Source organism: Myodes glareolus, chromosome 6, assembly GCF_982192425.1.
Source record: "Myodes glareolus chromosome 6, mMyoGla1.1, whole genome shotgun sequence".
In the NCBI taxonomy this organism is placed as follows: Eukaryota; Metazoa; Chordata; class Mammalia; order Rodentia; family Cricetidae; genus Myodes; species Myodes glareolus.
Window position 1 is genome coordinate 7,965,252 of NC_142031.1, and position 20,161 is coordinate 7,985,412.

The 20,161-nt window shown below is 54.9% G+C and overlaps 1 protein-coding gene across 6 annotated transcripts in view; it reads right to left on the minus strand.

Annotated features, from left to right (window-relative positions):
- Nucleotides 1–20,161, minus strand: part of Casz1 (castor zinc finger 1) — a 146,452-nt gene that overhangs the window by 36,847 nt on the left and 89,444 nt on the right. For 3 of the 6 annotated variants that reach the window (XM_048414881.3, XM_085690282.2, XM_085690283.2), the window contains one exon: nt 15,024–15,062. The exons of 1 other annotated variant lie outside the window; for it this stretch is intronic. In XM_048414881.3, coding sequence (XP_048270838.3) covers nt 15,024–15,039 — 16 coding nt within the window. In that variant the 5' untranslated portion in view covers nt 15,040–15,062. Of the gene's footprint in view, nt 1–15,023; nt 15,063–15,455; nt 15,615–20,161 lie in introns of those variants that run through there. 2 more of the 6 variants (XM_085690281.2, XM_048414872.3) reach the window with 1 other exon arrangement.

A 20,161-nucleotide genomic window follows, 5' to 3' on the forward strand; every position in this document is an offset into this window, starting at 1 on the left:
AGGGGAGGGGAAAGACTGGTGAAAGGACGAGGCAGAGGGTGTTTGGGTGGCACCAAGGAGGGCAGGTGGGGAGAGAACCCTTCCAATGGGTCTGCTTTAAGGTGGACAAGCGGGAACTGTTTCTGGAGCCCTCCACCCAATGTCTGTTCCAGGGGCACGGGCAAGGATTTGGTACAAGGGCTTCTTCAGGGGGTGGGGGAAGCCTACGTTCAGGTCCCGTGTGCCCTCCCACCCTAGAGAACAGCTACCAAGACGCAGGCTGTCTTAGATCTGCACCAGACTTTAGAACTACAAAGGGGCAGAGGCCTAAGAGGATTTGGTGAAACCAGAGTCGCTCATTGCCCAGGATCAGACAGAGCAAGAGACCCAATTCCTATTCTGAGTCTCTCATGCCCGGAAGACCACCAGACCCTTTTCTGTCTAAAGGGGAACCTTCCAAAACCTTGGAAAAAGATTGTTCCAGTCTTTCCTTGGTCCCCACGGGGTTCCCAGCTGGGAAGGATTCCGGCCATTTACTGCTCCACCCCTCCAAGAATCCCAACAGCTCTAAGCAGAGCTTATGGGGTGCAGGGTACAAGGCTGGAAGTCCGGCGCCCCAAATCTACAAGAGCAGCATGAGCAGAGGCTAGCCCTTTTCTGATTTAGCCACTCGAAATGGAGCTCCCACTGTCCTTTGGGCTGTGGAAGGGAAGCAGGGCCAGAACTATCCTGGAATTAGGAAAAGGGCCTGGGACAGACAGGCTCTGGGTAGTAAGCATGGCCCCAGACGGAGTAGGGAGGCAGCTTGTGACAGTCCATAGCAGCCCTCACCATCTCTGAAGCCTACTGCCTCAAACCTTTTACTGAGGCCAATAGTGAGGGAGGCATGAGGGGACTAATTTAAGAGTATTTTTAAAACTGTGGCCCTGGTGGAGGGGTTTAGCAGTTGTCAGCCATCTGGAATAAAGAATTACAATCACCTCCCTAATCCTATATTCCCTAAACCCTAAAGCTGGTTAGTGTGGGACAAGGCAGCAGGTGGGCGGGGTGGGGGGGGCTCTGTTCCAGAAAGGGGCAAAGCCGAAAAAGGTGTCCACGGACCTAGTAGGACCTTCTCCCTCTTGGAGGGTGCCTGGGCTTAGGGTGTGGGCAGAGGAGCCCACTCAGCTCCCCCACTGCTCACGCTCACTCCCCAGGCCTTGCCGGCTTGCGCAGGGGCCGTCAGGTAAATTAGATCTGAAAGCTGACAATTTCTGACCATATTTCCTTGATTATTTCAAACAAATGCACAGCAGCCGCTGTAAGGAGATTAAAGTGACATAAACGTCCCGAGTGGGAGGGGGGAGGGCAGAGGATTCAGGTCACCCCCATCCGTCCCCCGCCTGACAGACGCTATATCGCTATCCAATCCAATAAAAAATCCCCCCCTTTTGCTTTAATTAATTTTACAGCTAGCTTGCTTAATTACTTTCAATCAAAATCCTCCTGCCATCGCAAAATTAGAGATGGTTGAGCTCCATTAGCCTAAATTCTTCATTTCCATATAGAAAAGAGGCTGTCTACAGAGCCAGCCTGGGCCCCTGGCAGGACAGACACTAGTCTGCCCACCCGCTGCCAGCCAGCCTGCTCTGGCTTCCCTTCTCTGCCTCCTCCATGTCTCCTCATCTTCTGAAGGTTCAGGTGGGGTGTCCTTCCCACTACCCCGTGCAGCCGCATCAGGACCAGGCTGAACTAAATGGCCAGGTTGACACTGTGCTCTGTACCAGCTCAGCTTCTGCTTGAGGTCTCCCCCTCCCAGCTGCCTCTCAACAGAGCTTCAGGCCTTGGCTAGCCAAGCTCACAGCAGCCAGGGCCCACCGGCCCTCTGCCCACCAAGAGCTTAGCAGGGCGGGAACACTCCAAGTCTTGGAGTTTGGCATGTCTGCACAGACCCTGGAACCACCGTCACCCAGGGTTCCCTCCACTGACTCCTGGCTAGAGCTGCAGCCCACTGTCAGAGCCACTGAAGGACCAGCTGTCTCGGTGGCACAAGGCAACGCAGTAGCCCCCACAGACTAGTGCCCCCCCATAGCCATGGTTCCCAGTCTGCAACAGCTGCTCCTCCACCCCCAGCCTGGTTGGTGGGTGGTGGGTCTGGGCTCCGTCCACATCCTGTGATCTGCTGGCTCCCCTCTCCTCCCCTCCACCTGCCTGATCCTCCTAGCCCCAAGCCCAGCTCCGGAAACTCCACTTCAGGTTTTCTATGCTACAACCCTGAGTGTCACCACAGGGTCCAGCCCAACCTGGGATCCAGCTGATTAAGGATCTGCAACAGGATGTGGGGATTATAATAAAACCTGGCTCTGGACCTTCAGGGGCAGTAGGCCAAGTCTGAGTTCTAGGACTCCTCTCCCCTCCTTTCTCCACAATGACTCCCAGCACAGCTGTCAAGGGAAGACCCTTCAGGGGTCTGAATAGTTCCAGCTAGACTCTGGGAAGTGAGAGACACAGGTGGCATCGAGGGACCTGGACCAAGCTTGTCAGAAAGGCAGGGTGGAGGTGGAGAAGGAGTACTATCTGAAGTCAGCCCCGTACCCACTAAGCTCTTCTTGGAATGGGAAGCCGGCCTGATCTCTATTAAGGAACCAATGTGTTGGTAGGGTGTGTTCAGCATGGTGCCCCGAGCAAAGGCAAATTTCTAAAGAAAAAGTGTCCCATGGACTGTATGAGAGCCTTCCAGGCTACAGGCCCAACAGCTGCCCCATGGCTATGGCTGCCTAGCACAGGGTGTGAGGCCAGCTATTGGCGGATGAGGAGCCAAATTTGGTGCCTCTCTTTTGGGACCCCTAGTAGTCCATGCATCATCTGCTCCCCTCTGGTTCAGCTCTAAGGTAACTATGCACCCCTTCTTCTCCTGGTTTGCAGGGCTTCTCTGCTGCATCTTGAATTCCTACTGGCACCGCCCACTCTGGCCCTGAGGAGCCTAGAGGATAGTCTGAAGCCTCAGCAAGCAGGGAGGCTGGCAAGGACACATCAAGTGCTTCCCAACCCTCAAGAGAGCATAGTGTGAGTTCAGGAGGCTCCTGGAGTTCACCTGGCCTTGCTGAGCCCTAGGGTTAGCAAAGTGAAGAGGCGAGGAAGGAGACCTGATGCTCTCCTGGCCCTGCGTTTTCTGCATCATGCCCATCACATGACCTGGACCCTCTCTCTTGCTTCTCTCCTGGGGTTCACCACAGGGAGTAGGGGGCTGGAGAGGCTGCCATGGCTCCAGTCTGTGGATACCTGGCTACTTCTTGTTGTTCTCTGTCTACTGAAGTAGGGTGAGCCTCATTCGGTTTTACCCAGACTGTCATGCCTGGCCCAAGTGGTCAGAGGTGGAAGGGTAGACAGAAAAGCAAGTTCAGGGTCCCAGAGATCCAAGGATACCTACTGTAGGATGGCACAGCCCAAATCTCCCCCACGCTAGGCGGTACCTGTGAGGCAGCATTCTCTTCTACCCCGGGTCTTCAGTATGCTGACCCCTGACCCCTGGCAGAGGTACCTCCTTCAACTCTGGGCCTGACCTCCCTTATCCTAGGCCTATCCCTCAAGGGTCCGCTCTCCTGGTCATCCCATCCCCCTGTCCTCGACTCTGAGCCCTGTTCCTGTTTGTATCCACAGTAACAACTCATTATCCATCCAGCTCATTAGACCACGAGATCCATGGGACAGAACCACCGGCCAGCACAGTGTCTGGCCCAATAAATATTTACTGAAACGAACACAGAAAGCTAAGTGCTTCTTGTGTTCACTAGGGCAGAGCGGGGGACCCAGGGTGTGGCCTGACTTCTGAAGCAGATCCTGCCTAGCTCTAGGAACCTTCTCTGCCTGTCAGGGTGGGGACTCCCCGGCTAGAACTGAACTGACACTGGATATTGCCCTTGTCGACCCCAGGCTCACCTCCAAATGCCCTTCACAGGACCCTGCCAAGAGAACAAAGAAGGCCCCAGTTGTTTTTGTATCTCTCTGTAAGAGGAACAACTGTTGCTGGCCAGGCCTTTCTGAATAAACTCAGCAACTGTTTGCAGTGGAGGGCAATTTTCTCCCTCTGCCTTCTGTCCTTGTCCCAAAAAGGAGAAAAAGAGATTAAAAAAAAAAAAAAAAAGATGGGGAAGAGCCAGACCAAGCCCCACGATCTCCCTGAGCCCACTCTCAGGTCCGGCTGGAAACGTTATGAACTCAGAGGGCACAAGGACAGCCACCTGCTGTCCCCGACAACTGGGACAGCCGCAGCTCAGGGACAGGCTGTGAGATCAGGACCCAAAAAAAGGAGGTGAGAAAGTGAAGCAAGGAGGAATGGAGGGAGGCAAGGGGGTTTGCAGAAGGACAACAGGAAAGATCAAAGCCAAAGAAGGTGGAGGGCAGTACCTAGCCAGGAATGGCCAGGCAAAGCGGAAAGGCAGGGTGCTAGCTCACTCATGCTCACTCACGCTCAGTGGGACAGTGGATGTGATGGGGGTGGAGAAGACAGGGAGAAGATGACTGGAGAAGAGGGAGCGAGGTCTATTAAAATCCTCTCAGTGCATAACACAAAATGTCAGGGTTTATAGCTTCATTCTTGGCTTTGCCGGGACTGAGAACCCCGAACAGAAATGTCACCGCTTGTCATGTTTAATCACCTGCTGTTTGTTAACACCTCCCCTGCAAGGAGCCTGTCTCAATCTGCCCCCGAGACCCCAAGGGACCTGGAAACTGAAAACATCCAGGCTCCTTCGCAGGGGCTCTTGGTCCTGCCTCAGCTTCCTGGTGGAGGAGCTACCTTCTGCTGCCATCCGCAGACTCCCAAGGAGCCCCAGCGTGACGTTTCTCAGCAAGAGGGTCATGACCCCACTGGCGTGAGATGGTGAGCTTGGTGTAGAGGAGGCAGGCACTTCTCCTGCCCCCCCAGCTTAACCCACCTGCCGCCTCAGCCTGAAGCCAAGGGAAAGTTAGCCAAGGAGGGCCTGGAATTCCCTGGTGTCAGCTGGAAACCAACGGCCACGGACATCCAGTGTTTCACCCCCTCCTCTCCACTCTGACCCAGTCACACCAGCTATGGGTCTGGCTCCCTCTTGGATCACACATTCTCAACCCTACTACTTCATAACTTCTTCCTCTGGGGTGGAAGAGATGTGGGGTGCCAGGGTAGCTATGCTCCCAAGTACCTCCCAAGCTGCCCTAAAGACACTGAGATGCTTCCCACCTCCTAAAATAATATGGTCCAATCTGGACAAGGAGTCAGGTCCTCTCTAACCCATAAAGCAAAGAGGGGACAAACCCGGTTCAGGGATCAGGCTGAGTCCCACCCCATCACACTTTGCTCTCTGTGGCTCTCAAGGAAACACCGTGAATTGCAGCAACAGAGAACAGTGGGACGCTGGACCGACTGGACTTCTGAACTGAGTGAAGTGGTCTCCGAGTGGTCCAGGGGATGCACCCCCTCCATCCCTCTCTGCCTTCGCAGAAGCACACTGGACAAACATGAGCCTGGGGACTCGCATCCTAGGAGAACCGCAGGTCTAGATTGCATCCACAAGCGCTTTGGTCTGCTCTGCTCTGCTCTACCCTGCCCACTTCCATTTCACCAGGGACAAGTAAGAGTGACCCACCCTGGCAGCCCTCCCTGCGGACAAGGGAGAGTCCCTTTCTCAGGAGCTGTGAAGGATGAAGGTCTGCAGCAAAATCAGCTTTCCTGTGAAGCCTTAGCAGCCATTTGCATCAGCCACTACACTGTAGGTGGGCCCAGGGAGAAACCCAAGGGGACAAGGGGACTGTAATGGGATCTGGAGCCCTTCAGGGACACAGGCTGAATAACACAGTTGGTACCCAGGGATGTAAGCTTTGTAATTTCCCCTCGACATTGCCATGTGGAACAGTCCCTCAGGGAAGCCTGCTTCCCCCCTGGCAAGGAAGTTCCATACTGTGTCTGTCTCCTGGCTTTTAGGAACAAGTCTGGCAGTGACTATGGGCCTCCTGTTTCCCCACCTGTGTTTTCTGGTTTTTGGGTTTTTTTCCTTCTCCCTCAGTGCTAGAGATGGAAGCGCGGGCTTTACGTGTTCTAAGAGAGTGGCTCGACCACTAGGCTACATCCCTCTGCACCTGTGAAACAGACCAAATACGCTGAACCTTGTCTTTTTCTAAGAGAAATGAGCGTTAGGTGCGATACCCATTCTCTGGGTCTCTCAGAAGGAAGGTGCTGTGTAGAAACCCGGAGGATGTGTGAGGTCATGTGGCTCGTGTCTTCTCCAGACGCCCTGATCCATCTGTGTTCCACAGAGAGAGGTCTCCGTGTTAAAGGTGTATAGAGCCACTGCTAGAAGACCCCTCTTATAGCCCCCCATGCCTTCAGGCAATGTCTTGTCCTGCCTGGGTGGCATCCACGTACCCATTTGAGGACACGCACACCGACCTCAATGCAGCAGGCCACACAGCAAGCCTGGGTCAGGGCAGAGTAGTATCGGGGAGTCAGTTGTAAGTCACCCCTCCTGCATAGGACTTATTTAGCTCTGGAGGTCCCTAGCCTCCGCAGGACCACAAGGGAAGGCTGATCAGCTGTCCTAGCTGGTGAGGACCCCGGATGTTCACAGAATGCTGGTCTGTCTAGTCCTAGGTAACCTGGAGAACTTGATGACCTCACCTCTGCTCGCTATGTTGTCCTGAAGGGTGGATACCCTGCCCAGACTCTATGTGGGATCTGCTCCTGAAGCCCCTTCTTCTCAGGGGAACTCATGCCCCTGACAATGAGACCCCAGGCTCTCCCACTGCGGCTTTGAAAGCTCCTCCTTATCATTGGCAGGCACCATAAACACGTGGGATGTGTCTTCTACCTCAGTAGACCATGGTGCATCTCAAGGGGACATCAGAAGTGGGGCCTGGGCTTTGGGCACTTCCAGGTCTAGAGTTAGTGGGCCTGAGATCTCGGATTTATCAGATGAACAAGCCTCCTGGCCAGGCCGCCTGCTATAAGCCTTTCATTAATTTATTATTAGATAGGAAACTGCTCCTCACCCAGGAATATAAGTTTTCATCTTATTTTAAGTTGGATTCTTAAAACAATTACCAGGGCATCTGGCGATGACTTCACCATACTACCGGGGCCCTGCAGGGAAGAAAGGCAGCCCTGAGGCTGCACAGGCCCTGCTCTGGCCCCTAAGGGGACCCAGAGCCCCAACCTCCGCTCCTGATCCAGAGAGAGCAGTGGACACACTATATCTCTGAATCCTGCCATTTGTGGAGAGGCTCCCTCCAGTTCCACCTGCCCCCTGAACCCGCTGGTGACAGTTGCTGAGAGCTTCAGCAGCTGGTGCCGCGGGAGCATTTTCTATTTTTAATTGTTTGATCGGAATATTAACTCATCTAGGCCTGCTCCCAAGGCACAGTTCCCAGCCAAAGGGTTTCCCCCGTTTCCCACACCTTCTTTCTCCCCTTGCTAGTCAGAATCAACGTTGAAATTAATAATCAGAGACACACAGGCCTCTGTGAATTTGCCAGAGATCAGAGTATAGAAGATTCAAAAAAAAAAAAAAAAAAAAAAAAAAAGGCAGCCTCCTCCATAACCCAGAGACACCTTAGAACTGGTCCTGGCCTCCTGTGCCCTCTGTGACTTGACCCTGGGCTCCAGGGCAACAGAAGCCCTGACACCATCCTCACACTTCCTGGCATTTCTCCCTGGCCAGCAGAGCTCTTTGCTCTGGGTCCGGACCAGCTGCGCAAAAGGTTGGCTTTTGTTGGAGCTTTTCGGCATCCACTTAGAGGAAGGGAGCCCTCAGGAGAATCAGCCAAGGAACTCTTCTACGGTGGCCACAAGGACTGGCCCATCTACCAAGGGCAAGTCACACATCCAGCCTGAATGGGATGGCACCTGAGTCTGGGATATACCTCTGCTGAGGGAGTCCGGCCTTCTCACCTTCACCTGACCCTTCTCTGGAAAGGTCTCCCACCTAGACTACGAGCCTCCTGGCCTCTTGGCCCTCCTCCCTCCAGATGCCCTTGGCTCCCACTGCTCTGCTCTTCCCTCTCAAGGTCATAGGGCCGTCCACACCAGGAATATTTACTCACCAGACTGGCCCTGTTAGCGGCACTCACCACAAATATGCTTTCTGATAAAGCTGGCAGAAAAAATTCTAGAGCTCAAAACAATGTCAAAAATTAGCCCCCACCCCCGGCTGGCCAGCGAGGGTGAGGTGGGGCCTGGAACAGGTCATGCAACTCTCTGGGGACAGTCCTGGGGAGCTTTGGTTACTCTCCCTCTCTCACTTAGCTGCTTCCTGCTTTACCTCCAACATACAGCCTGTTGCCAGGGCCTCGGGGACTGGGGACTAAGCTGAATTGGGTCTTGGGAAGTAGTCTTCCCATAGCCTCCAGAGGCCAGGACCAGGCCAGGCAGCCTCTACCTTGGCTGCTCTCTGGACTGTCTCACCTCACTGAGCCCCCTCCCCCTACCCTGTCCTCTCTCTGTGCACAAGGGCTTTAATGTTTTTATTACCTGTTTGACTCGCTGCCTTATTGCTTCTCCCCTTAATGGGGCCGTAACCGTGGAAACGAGGAATAAACGGCCACCAGAAAATGAGATGATTAAACAGGTCACCCTGGCAAAACAAACTCAGCTAAGGAACCTCTGGGGGTGGGGAAGGGAGGCTACCCCCTCCCACATCCAGAGCCAGAAGGCCTGGACCAGGGCTGCCCACATGCTCAGAACACTGAGAGGACTGGGGCAGATACAGTAGGGCGCCCCCTGCTGGTCAGAAAAATACCCAGTCAGTCCTCAGTGGGCCAGGCCTTGGGGCTTGTTGTGGCTTTGGGCTCTCAGGCAGCAGGAAGACTGGCGCTGCTCTGAGGGAAATGAAAGCAGAGCCCATGCAGAAGATGCCTTTTTGGGTCTAGTGATACAAAGTCTTTCTGGAGGCTCCTCCAGTCTCCTCATGTAGGCACACTCCCTCTCAGGAGTCCCCTTAACTCAAGGACAGAGCCCAGCTGTGGGAAGTATCCCATGGGAATGCCTGGTGTCCGTTCCCTTCAACCCAGGCCACAGACAGGCTTCAGGAAGTGGTCTCAACAGCCAAGCACTTAGGCCTCTAGTAGGGCTATGGGACCAGAGGACACCCCAGAGGGAAGGCCTGGGAGACAGTTTTAAGAACCATGGCTCTTCCGGTATGGCCCAAATACTCTACCATAAGGCAGAGCTCAGAAACTTTGGCAGTCTGGGCTGGTCCCTCATTCTGGCCGTCCTGTCTATGCTGGTCAGACAGTGGAGAGAACCTAGCCTAGAGCAGGAATCCCAGCGGGAAGTCTACTTGACAGGAGGGAAACAGGGATAGATGGCCTATAGCAACTTGACCTCACACTCTACTACACCCGTTCCACACCACAGTCAAGGCTAGTAGCAGCTGTCTGCATGTCCCCTTGCCCCTCTCACCATCCATGATTCCAACCCATTCCTTCCTGTAATGCAGGCCCCAGAAGCTCTTGAGAAGCCCAGGCCCTGAGGGAATCAGACACCATTTCCTGCCTTCCTCCTTCTGCCCCACTCAGAAGCTGGGCAGGCACTTGGGGAAGAGGAGTCTCCATCAATCAATTGCACCAGCACTTACGGTGGGAAGGCATGAGCCCCGGCCCCATTCCACGTACTGGGAGGAGATGTCAACACAGCAGCTAATGGTCATGTCTAATGGTCAGCATTAAGAGCTGGACTGGCGGAAGAAAACAAGGCCCCTGGCCTTAACCTTCTTGGGACTGAGGCTCATGAACGTGAATGCCGTCCTGGCACATCAATGCCACGGGTATAGCCAGCTCCTCTGAGAAGCAGGCCCCAGCCAGCCTCTTATCTCTTATCTCTTCCTAGGGCCAACTGGGTATGAGGCTGGCAAGGGGTGTGGGGGAGCAAGGTGAGTAGGAAGGGCCTGCCTGCCAGAGCTGGGTGGCCTGGCAAAAAGGCAGAAAAATGTAGTTGCACAATGGAAATGAACTGCTCAGAGTTGAGGGGAGAGGCCTGGGAGAAGTCTAGATGTGGGAGGATGTCCCTAAGGCCACCTGTTCATGAACATCCTGGTCCTCATTCCAAGTCCCTCATCTTAGCATGCGACCAGCTCTCTCTGACACTTTGCGTGCCTACAAACTGGGGACCTAGCCACCCTGATTCTGCTAAGTTCCTTAGGACTCACTGAACTGTGGCCTCACCGCCCACCTGGGGACTCTTTCCTCACAGGGGACGTGTGTTTTGAGAGCCTGAGGTGTAAGATACAGACAGCCAGACAGGGGTACACGGGACCACCAGCCTACCACCTTTCGCAAACCACCGTGTACGGCAGTCTGCCCAACCTATCACCTCCACACCCAGGGCCACTGGCTTCCAGCACCTTTGGACTTGCTAGACCTTGGCTTGGCCACCCCAACAGCTGCTGCTTGCCTTGGGGACCCATTTCTGGTAATGACTTTGGAGCAACTTCCTTCCCCCTCTAAACACGAGGAGCAGGAGAAGGGGAAGTGGGGAAGACGGGGATAAGCGGAAGGAGGCACAGAGGCAGCACCGGGATGAGCAAGACTTAAAAACCATGGGGCCTGGAGGTGGTGGTGAGGTGAAGACCTGATTCTCTCATGAGGGTGGACTAGCCCATGGTAGCGGATGGAGGGGTGGGAGGCCGCAATGGCCTGGCAGTGTCCAGAAAGAAAAGTCAGGAGCCCCACCTCATTCCCTGCCTGGGGAAGTGGGCAGGGACTTGAGCCAGGGGCAGCAGCTTTAATGAGGAGATGCTGCAGCAGTGACTCAGCCTTGCAAAGGTGCCTCCATTTATTTTATTTTCCATCATAAAAACTCAAGCTGCAACTCAGCCAGATTCCCTGGCTGTGGGGGGTGGGGAGTATGGGCAGTGCCAGGGAAGCAGGGAGAGATTGCCTAGCTGATGTTGTGCCACCCACCCCCCGCCCCAACGCCCTGTGTCTCTCTTAAGAGTTTGTGGGTTTCCCTTCACAGGTCCCTACCAGGGAAGAGGGTCTGAGGTGGGATCTCTCTGGGGCTTCTTAGGAGGATGACCAGGCTCATTAGCTGGCATTCTGCTGCACTGGAACCAGAGTCAGAGCTGGTTCATAGCCACTTCACCATCCTGAGCTGCCTGGTGTCTCAAATGCTTTCTGCTGAGAAGGGACCGATGATACACTTCTCACCTCACCCATGTGACTCTCCCCTGCATGCCTGCTGCCTCACTGAGCAAAATCAAGTTGGTGGTCAAAGACCTTAAAGGTCACCTGATGCTCAAGTCCCTTCCAGTGTCACTGCTGGGGACACGGGCAGCCTGTCTAAACGGGACCAGGAAACACACCACTTCCAAGACGGCCCATGCTGTGCTAGGCTCTGCCGGCTCCTTCCTGCCAAGATGGCACCAGATCGCCCGCCCCCTGCAGACTAGCAAAACCGGTGCCCGGTTTGGCCCCAGCTTAGACTGGTTAAGTGGGTATATCTGGCCAAGTACAGTCTTCAGGAAGGAAAATCGAGGGTGATCTAGTTTACCCAACCCAACAAGAAATCTTCCAGAATCAGCACAGACCATTCCCAGTCCCATTCCCTGTTGTGTGCCAAGTTCAGCGCACCTTGTGCTAAGAGGGCTCGTGGAGGCTTCCACTCCTGGCAATACCAAGCTTTGAACCTCTGGCTCACAGAAGTTCTGCATGCTGATGTTCTGGCTGCTGGAGCTGAATGTGGACAGTCAAGTTCTTTGCTCCTTGGGGTAAGACACAACTAGGGGGAGTCTGCTGCCCTTCTCCTGCCTAAGGTTGTTTCCTGGGCCAGCTCTCTTGGCCTCATCCCTCCTGGCTTCCTGTCATTGAAGGCCGTGTCCCATGTGATGGGAGGGTCTGCCTAAGAAAAGGGGTCCTGACCTGTAACCCCAGCAGGACAAGGAAACAGGCCTGGCTCGGTGAGCCCTCCCAGACTTGTCCGAACAACAGGTCTGCTCGTAGTCTTCAGTGGATAGCCCCTCACCAGCTCCTCTGAACTTGATACTGCTTGGATCCTCTACAGGACAGCACTTCCTTTCTCAAGGGGGGCATTACCGACAGATCCCAGATAATCGAGGACAAGCTCTTTGTCACAGCTCCATGGCTCTTAGGTAGCCATTTCTGCCCAGGCTCCAGTGTGTTTAGACCCAGAAATCAGCCTGGGGTGGGGGTGGGGGCTAATCCTGGGGAGCTTCCCAACTACAGGACTGACCTACCTGTGTTTGAAAGCTTCCTTCCTGCTCCCCTCCCCCTCTAGTGCCCTCCCCCAGGGAAATCACTCTAAAAGGGCCTAATGGAACCATGTCCTCCTCTCTTCCTCTCTCCTCCCTCCCTCCCTCTCTCTCCTTTTTTTTTTTATTAGCATTTGTGGAATTTATTCCCAAACTCTCCTAATCTTCCGTACACAACCATTTGATTTGCATAACCCAACCCCCTCTCATAAAAACTGGCTGCTAGTTTAATTAAAAAATGTAAATTTGCTGTCATCTCGGGGCCTGGTGAATTAGGACGACATCGGCATTTTTTATTGCTAAAGACGTCCAGATTGATCCAGCCCTTGGCTGAACTATGGTGGGGGAAAGGGGGTCCACATGGCCCTTGAGGGTCTTGAGATCCTCCTGTTCCCTCTTGAGAAACTTCAATTCTCCCCAGCCTTTGAATCACTCATGGTCAGAGCCGTTCAGGACCTCCATGTGTCCGAAGCTGGAGGGGACAGTTAACCCACGATCTTGTACTTGTTGGAGATCTTGGGTACTGACAACTCTAGGGCTTTTCCCTCCTTACACTGTGCTGAGGCCCTCAGCAGAAGCTACCAGGGCTGCTCCCAAAGGAAGGAAGCCCTGCACTGCACCGCACCAGCAATACGCCTTGGCATGTCCCTGTGCATGGGGAGGTCAAGAGAGACCTTCCGAGCTCCTGAAGATGACAGTGGCTGCCCCAGAGTTGGGCTCAGGGAGGATAGAGCTGACTGAGCCCCAGTCTGCTTCCCCTTTTTGTGAAGTCAGGGGAAAGTGCTTTTCTTCTGAAGTGCTGAGATTAAGTGAAACTCCCGAGATCAGAGAAGAGACGGGAGGTATCACTAGACAACTCCAGGAAACAGAACTTTGACACCACGGACCTTCCCTCTCTGTGTGGCCAGAGTCCAGGCTTGGGTCCCACTGGGAGTGCCCTGCTCCAGCTGACTTAGCTTCTAGGAAAAGTTTCCAGAGCCTGTCCCTGGAGTGTGGAGAGCAGTGAGTCTCCCTAGAGCCCGGAAGATGTCACAGGAGGCTCTGCCACTTGCCTCCTGCCCTGCCATCAAGACACTCCCCAGAAGGGATATGGAGCCATGCCTCCACAGCAGCCTAGAAGCGACTGGCATGGCAGGATGGGAGCCAGCTCCAGTTGGCACTCAGGTCAGAAGGAAGAGGGTAGGGCCCGCCTTCCAGCTGAGTAATGCTTGAGTCCCTTGTGCTGGCCCATAAGCAGGCTCCCCTGTGCCAGGTAGGGGGTGGTGCCAAACACTGGGCCTGTCTCTGAGGTCTGTTTCTTGGCTGGCATGGGTGGGGGCCCCATTTCTGAAGAAAAGGGGGCGGGCCCTGAAAGGGTGGTGAGGAGACACCTGATTAGAGGTGGAGGCGGGCTGGTTCTCCGTGGGGTGGAGGACAGGGAGGGGCAGGGTGGCAGCAATGGCTTCAAGACACCTTCCTCAATATTCCCAGCAGGGGGCGTCATGCCCTTCCAGGGCACGGATGTGCAGAGGACCTCCACATCCCATTAGCCAAGAACACACCTGTTCTAACAACTCTGTGGAGGTTCCCTGCCCCCACAACACACCCCTGATTGCCCTCTGCTGCCTCCAGCCTTCCTCTCCTTTGACCTCAGAGAGGCAGCTGCCACCGTATGGATCCTATGGGACTACACCATGACCTTGGGAAGCTCTAAAGCCAACTCTAACTAATACCACCTTTCCTTCCCCAAATGAAAGAGAAGGAGTATGGGATGGGTTCTGACAAATTATCAGCCTCCGTTGATCTAAGGCACTGAAGATGAGTGCTGCTTTTGACAACCTAGGATGAGAGGGTGCTGGCCCAAAGTAGGTTTCGGTAGAGGAGGCTGGTAGAAGGCCAGATAAGTAAGATAAGGCCCTTCCTGGTCTCAGATCGGAGGATGAAAAGAGAATCACCGAATACAATTAAATCAAACTAGAAAGACACCAAATTCATTGGTTAAACTCTGCCCTAGGCCAGTGGGGCACTAGCTAGTCGACCCTAGCCCCATGCCAGACTCCCCAGACCCAGATATCTAAATGTAGTCTTTGGTCTGGCCTACCATCACCTCCCAGGGTGGGGGCTAAAAGTGTGGGGGGGGGGCTGAGAGAGAGAGAGAGAGAGAGAGAGAGACAGAGGAAGAGACAGAGGGAGGGAGGGAGGGAGGGAGGGAGAGAGAGAGAGAGAGAGTGTGAGTCCTGGGCCCCTTACTTTGAACTGATAACAGCCACCTCAGCCCACAGATACTCAGGTGAAAAACACTCATTAGCCATAATAAGTAGCTTGATCATCCGACACAGCCTTGTCCCAAATAAATTAAATTCCTTTACCTTGAGACAGTCGCCCTGAAACCAGACTAACCACCTTTCCCAACAGGACGCTGCTTTCAAAAACTAAACCACCCCCCACTAAAAAAATAAAAACACACACCCCATAAGCCACACACACCGAGATCTTTGCAAAGGGAAAAGTGTGTGTCTAAAAAACACAAGAGAAAAAACACGGAGAACAAAAACCCCCACAAAAAACCCCTAAATCCTCTCTCTCTCTGGGTGCCCCCCAGCTCCCTGTCCCCTCGGTTCTTTCATAATGACAAGCATCAAATTAGTCACAGCCACTAAGCGAGTTAACAAATAACAATATCACCATCCAGAAAGCAGGACAAGCAGGGACCATGGGCACAGACCCTTGGCGCCTGTCCGGTACCCTCGGCTCAGCTGCTAGCTCATTGGGCTAAAAATACTAACTTCCGTCAAAGAACCGAAAGAAAAGTGAAAGAGCCTCCCCGTGGGTTCCCACCGCCAGTACCTGTTCCAAGATCCATTCTCCGCTCCTTGGTCCCAAACTCTTCGAGAAACGCCATGAAAAGAAGAAGAAGAAGAGAGAAAAGAATGCGTTTAGTGTCTCGCGGGCCCCCCTGTCCCCGCCCGCCCGCTGTCCCTCCCCGCTGGGCCGAGCGCATCCTGGGCTCGGGGGGCGCGCGCCGGGCCAGGCCGGGTCGGGAGGGCGGCGGCGGGGAAAGTTTGCTCCGCGCCTCCCGCTCGCTCTCACGCTCCGGCCCGCACACTCCCGGCGGCTCCGAGTTCCCTCAACTAAAACAGAAATTGCCCGTGGCCGTGGCTAGGCTGGGGATCGGGCTCGCCAGGCCGAGGGCCTCCCCACTCCCCGCCCCGTCCCGAGCGCTCAGGGGTCGCAGCTCCGGCCCGGCCCGGCCCTCCCCCGCCCGCTCCCGGTACTCACCATAGTCGGAGAGTCGAAAGCCGAATTCACTTAAATAATCAACTTTCATAATACTTAATTAATGCCTAATTGCAACTGATTACTCCCCGAATAACAAGTTGTTTTAAAATCCTGATGTCATTGCTCCTGACGGTAACACTCAGGGTAACAGTTTGGCAGGAGGGAGCGGGGCGGGCGGGAGCGGCCGGGCGCTGCCAGGCGCCGAGGTGATTGGCAGGGCCACCGTGGCACCGCCCCTCGTCGGGCGCGCGCGCGGCTCCGGCAGGTGAAAGACCAGTCGCGCCCGACGCGCGCGCCTGCCCGACGCGCTCCGGCGCGAAGGTGAATGGGCGCGCGCGCCCGCCCGCCCGCGCCTCTGGCACGCGCGCCCGGCCGCGCTCCCAGCGCACAGGCTCGGGCCGGCTGAGTGACTCTCCAAAGCGCGGCGAGGGAGGGAGGGAGGCGGGGCCGGCGCTCGTGGGGTCGCGTGCGAAGAAGGGGGAGGCTCGGGGTAGCTGTGCGGTGTGTGCGGCTGTGTGGGGGAGCTGTGAGACCGAGCGAAGCGGGGAGAAGGCACTCGCGCACACGCGCCTACCTCAGGTCGCGGGCGCGGGCGCGCGCGCACTCGCTCGCCCACCTCGGCCGCTCGCCCGCGGTCGGCCACCCTGTGCGCGCCCGCGCAAACTTTTCCGCGCGGGAGCGAGCGCAGGTGCGAGGCTTTTGCGGCACGCGCGCGCACCCTCCGCGCGCGCTCCCGCCCGGTCCCTTCGGAGCTGCCCCCGGCCTGCGGGTGGGGCAGATGTGGAAGGGGTTTTCTTTCCCTTGCTCACCCCCACTTCCCTCATTATTGTGGCTATTGGAGTTCGAAGAAGAGAGGAGTCGCGGGCGGCGCGGCTGGGTGTGTCGGGGGAAACTCACACGTCGGCCTTGCTCTTCCCCCGTGCTCACTCTCGCGCGCTGGCCACCGCGCTCCCACAGGCCAGCAGCACAGTCAGAAGTTTTCACCGCTTCGCTCTGCTTTTGCCCTTAGAATGGACCCTGAGTCCCACCATGTCAAGCCAGGCGTGTTCCAGTCCCCGGGGCCTTTCTTATTCCTCCTCCCTCTCTTTTTCCCTCACAGTTTCTAGGCAATCTCCTCAGTTGGTCCACGTCATCCCTTGGGCTTCCTTTCCATTCCTGAACACAGGCACCCCTCAACCAAGTTGGCCAACGTCCCGACACCTGGTCCCTGGGGACCACGCCCTGCCCACTCGAATGCCCTTTAGGACTGGACCAAGCACTTGTCTTTCTTGACTCTCCCTTTCTCCCTGAGTTTGTAGGTCTCTTGCCGTATCTCCCCCCTCCCCACACGCCCGTATAACCCTAGATGGTCCATGCTGTAGCCACTGGTACCCATGTACCATCTGGTTTGGAGGGGCTCAAGGAAAGCATCCTGCAGGGAGCAGAACCTCAGCAGATTTGCCAATCCAATACCTGTTCTTACTGTGCCCAGCTTCCTGTCCCTTGATGGCCCAGCTTGCTGTCTATCTCTCCCTATTGTCCCCTCTCCTGTTGCAGGATGAGCTGCACTGCCTTCCGATGAGGGGAGGAGAACGGGCTTCATCTCTCCCTGGTCCGGGCAGCATTCAGCAAAATGGCGCTGGCCTATTTTTGCAATATTTCTATTTTGCAAAGGGAGGGGCCCAAGGAGGCCTTGAGGCAAAGACGTCAAGGGAGTTAACAATCTACTCTTTCTCCTACTTTCCCTTATTTCTCTCCTTTTCTTCTGGCCGTTCTTTAGTTCTAAATGGTCCCACAAAGAATACGACATCCCTCTCTTGTTCTGCCACCCTCCCTAATGCCTTCTTGGCAATCAGTCCAGGTTGTCACACCCCCCTCCATGCTTAAGGTCCATCCCCCATCCCTATATGAAAAGGCCCAACTTTTCTGGGTGTCCAGTGGCTCTAAAACCCTGAGTAAGGAAACAGGGCTCCTTAGACCAAGCCACATGCTCCCCAATGGCTAGCCCAGGGAAGCCCTGTGGAATCTCTATTCAGGACTGCCCTGAGAAATCTCTGCGGGTGCTGCTGTGCAACTCCCAAGCAAAAAAACCCAACAAGGAGTCTGTCCCCTTGCAACTTTGGCTTGTAACAATAGCCAATTAGTCCCACACCCCAGCCTGGTGCGGGCAACCAGGTGAAGAACGAAGTGAAGTCTGGCGCCATGTATGAAGGAGTGGTGGTGAAGACATCTGCCACACAGAGAGCTCCCTGCACACGGACCTACACAGCCCTCTGGCTGGTACCGAATGCCCTGGGTCTCAGCTGATGATACCCAGGGCTGACCCTCAGGAAGAGGTAAAACACCTCCCCCTGACAGAACCGTAACTTTGTAACCTCTGAAGGTCAAAGGCTGACTAGGAATGGCAGACAGCGCAGGACTGAGAGAAGCAAGGAGGAATTCACAGATCTCCGGGCCATCAAGAGGGGCTGCAACACATAACCCGGGGGTGGGGTGAGGGGAGAGCGAGCCCTGGGCTTCCTGGGAAGCACAATCAGCCAGCACAGATGGAGTAGGCTGGACTCAGGAATAAGGACCCATGTACAGTCGAGGACAGATCCGTGAAGTAAGAAACTGAGACCAACTTGGCATGTTAGGATTTCAGGACAGGGCTGAAGGCTGAAGCATCCAGGTTGAGGGTCACGGGTCAAAGGCTGTGTGTTACGAGCCTCCAGATCCGTCTGTTCTGTTTCTAAGCATGTGCCCACACCAGTAGGAGAAGCCTAGAGATGTGGCATCTCTTAGGGCTGTGGCCCATCTATGCCTTCCTTACTAGTCTGATGTGACACCTCTGAGACCCTGAGAGTAGCCATCGAGAGAACATTCCACAGTCTCTGCTGGGCTCCAGGACCAGGGCTCAGAGCCTTCAGGTCTTTCTAGGACACCCCACCCCGAGCAGAAGAGAAACCTCTTCAGCAACTTCATCCAGTCAAGTGGCCCACACCAGCCCCCGCTCTCCTCATTCAGGTTGCCATGCTGGCTGGCATCCTCTCGCACCCCCAGTGTGCCCACTCATTCTCTCTCCCTCCCGAGCCTGGGGCCTTCTCACTCACCAACCTGTTTACACATCAGGTATCTCATGCTTTATCTGTTCTCATTTTGAATTTGTAACTTTCACATAAACTTGAACAAAGCTGCTTTTGTTCCTGCACCCCACCCCAGGATCCCAATAAACTGGTTCCCTCTGAGGCGACTGGGCCAGGGCACAGAAGCCTTAGCCAGAGGACTGTGTGTGCGTGTGAACAAGCGTGTCCGCACCTGCGAGGGCGTCCGAGTATCTGACAGTGCTCCACGGGGATGGAGGGAGAGTGTCGGGGAAAACAGAGAGCCAACAGAGTGTGGACAAGAAGCACAAGAGGTCACAGAAGGGCGGAGCCATTTAATAAGGCCTGGGCCTCAGTTGGGACCAGGCTCAGCCAGCAGGTAGCAGAGAGTGGGCCCTGGACAGGCAGGTGTTGGCCCAGGGGAACCACAGAGGAAGAGGAAACAAAGGGTCGGATGGAGCACGGTATAGTGGGTGGCGAAGCAAGATATCGAGGCCACGCTAAGTGTAAGGCAGACACAGGGATCACATTATGGCAGGGTAGGGGCTGGCACAGCCGCACGCTCGGCCCGTAATCCTGTTAGCCAGCAATCTCCATTCCGAAAGAGCTTCATTTCTTTGTGAATATTTGTAAACTAGATATCTAATGGAAAATTATAGGAAAATTATAGTGAAATTCATGACGGAGAAATCCGATTATCCCTAATTCAATTATGCCATCTTAGCCCACACAGCACATTTCCCATTTTTTTCCCATAAATACCGATGCCAGGGGTCCCGGTAATCAAATAAAATTGAAAATCATCTTCCCATTAAATTCAATTAGCCGCAATTTCTAAAGCCTATCAGAGATTTTAATTACTAAATTATAAAATTCTCCAATGCTAAATTGAAACCAAAAAAATTGCACATCCTTATATTTCAGAGAAAAAAAAAGGGCCAGCAAAATCCTTCAAAAATGTTCTCTTCTGTCCAACTCCAGAGCAGTTTCCCTACCTGGAGGAACCTCACGGTGCCTGCTGCCTCTTTGCTTGGCAGGGATGCAACCAGGGGGGCGCGGAGGGGAGCACCCTTGCAGGGAGGGGCCCAGACATAGCCACTAACAGAGGAGCTAACCACACCCCTAAGGCTAGCTAAGGCGGTAGCCATCTTCACAGTCCTAGCAGTCTTGACTCCCGAGATGTCCTCAGCTCTGTCTCTCACAGTGAGGCCTCAAACTCTCAACACTGACTTCTTGCTTGGTGAGCTGGGCCACAGTTAGTGGGGTTCAGTGATAGAAGCTTCTCACTTAAGTGTGCCTTCCAGAACCACTCCGGTGGGTCCCCTGATGGCTGAGGCTGGGTCAGAGATGGCAGACAGCAAGTCTCTGTGTCCCAGGGATTTCTTAGCTGGTGGGTGTTTCCAGAGTCTATGGGTACTGGCAGGGTACCAGTTTCCTGGGACAAGAGCGAGATCTATGTGGCCCAAATCTGCCTCTCCCTGCTCTTCCAGCACATTCTGCTCTCCTTTCCCTCCCCGGAGAAGTCAGCAGCCTTGAACTGGCCAGGGGACCGCCTCCCTGGTGCGACTCTCTCCTACCCCCACCCTCTGTAAAGGACACACTGGCCATGATACCTTAGCAGGAACCCCTCTTCCACACCACTTA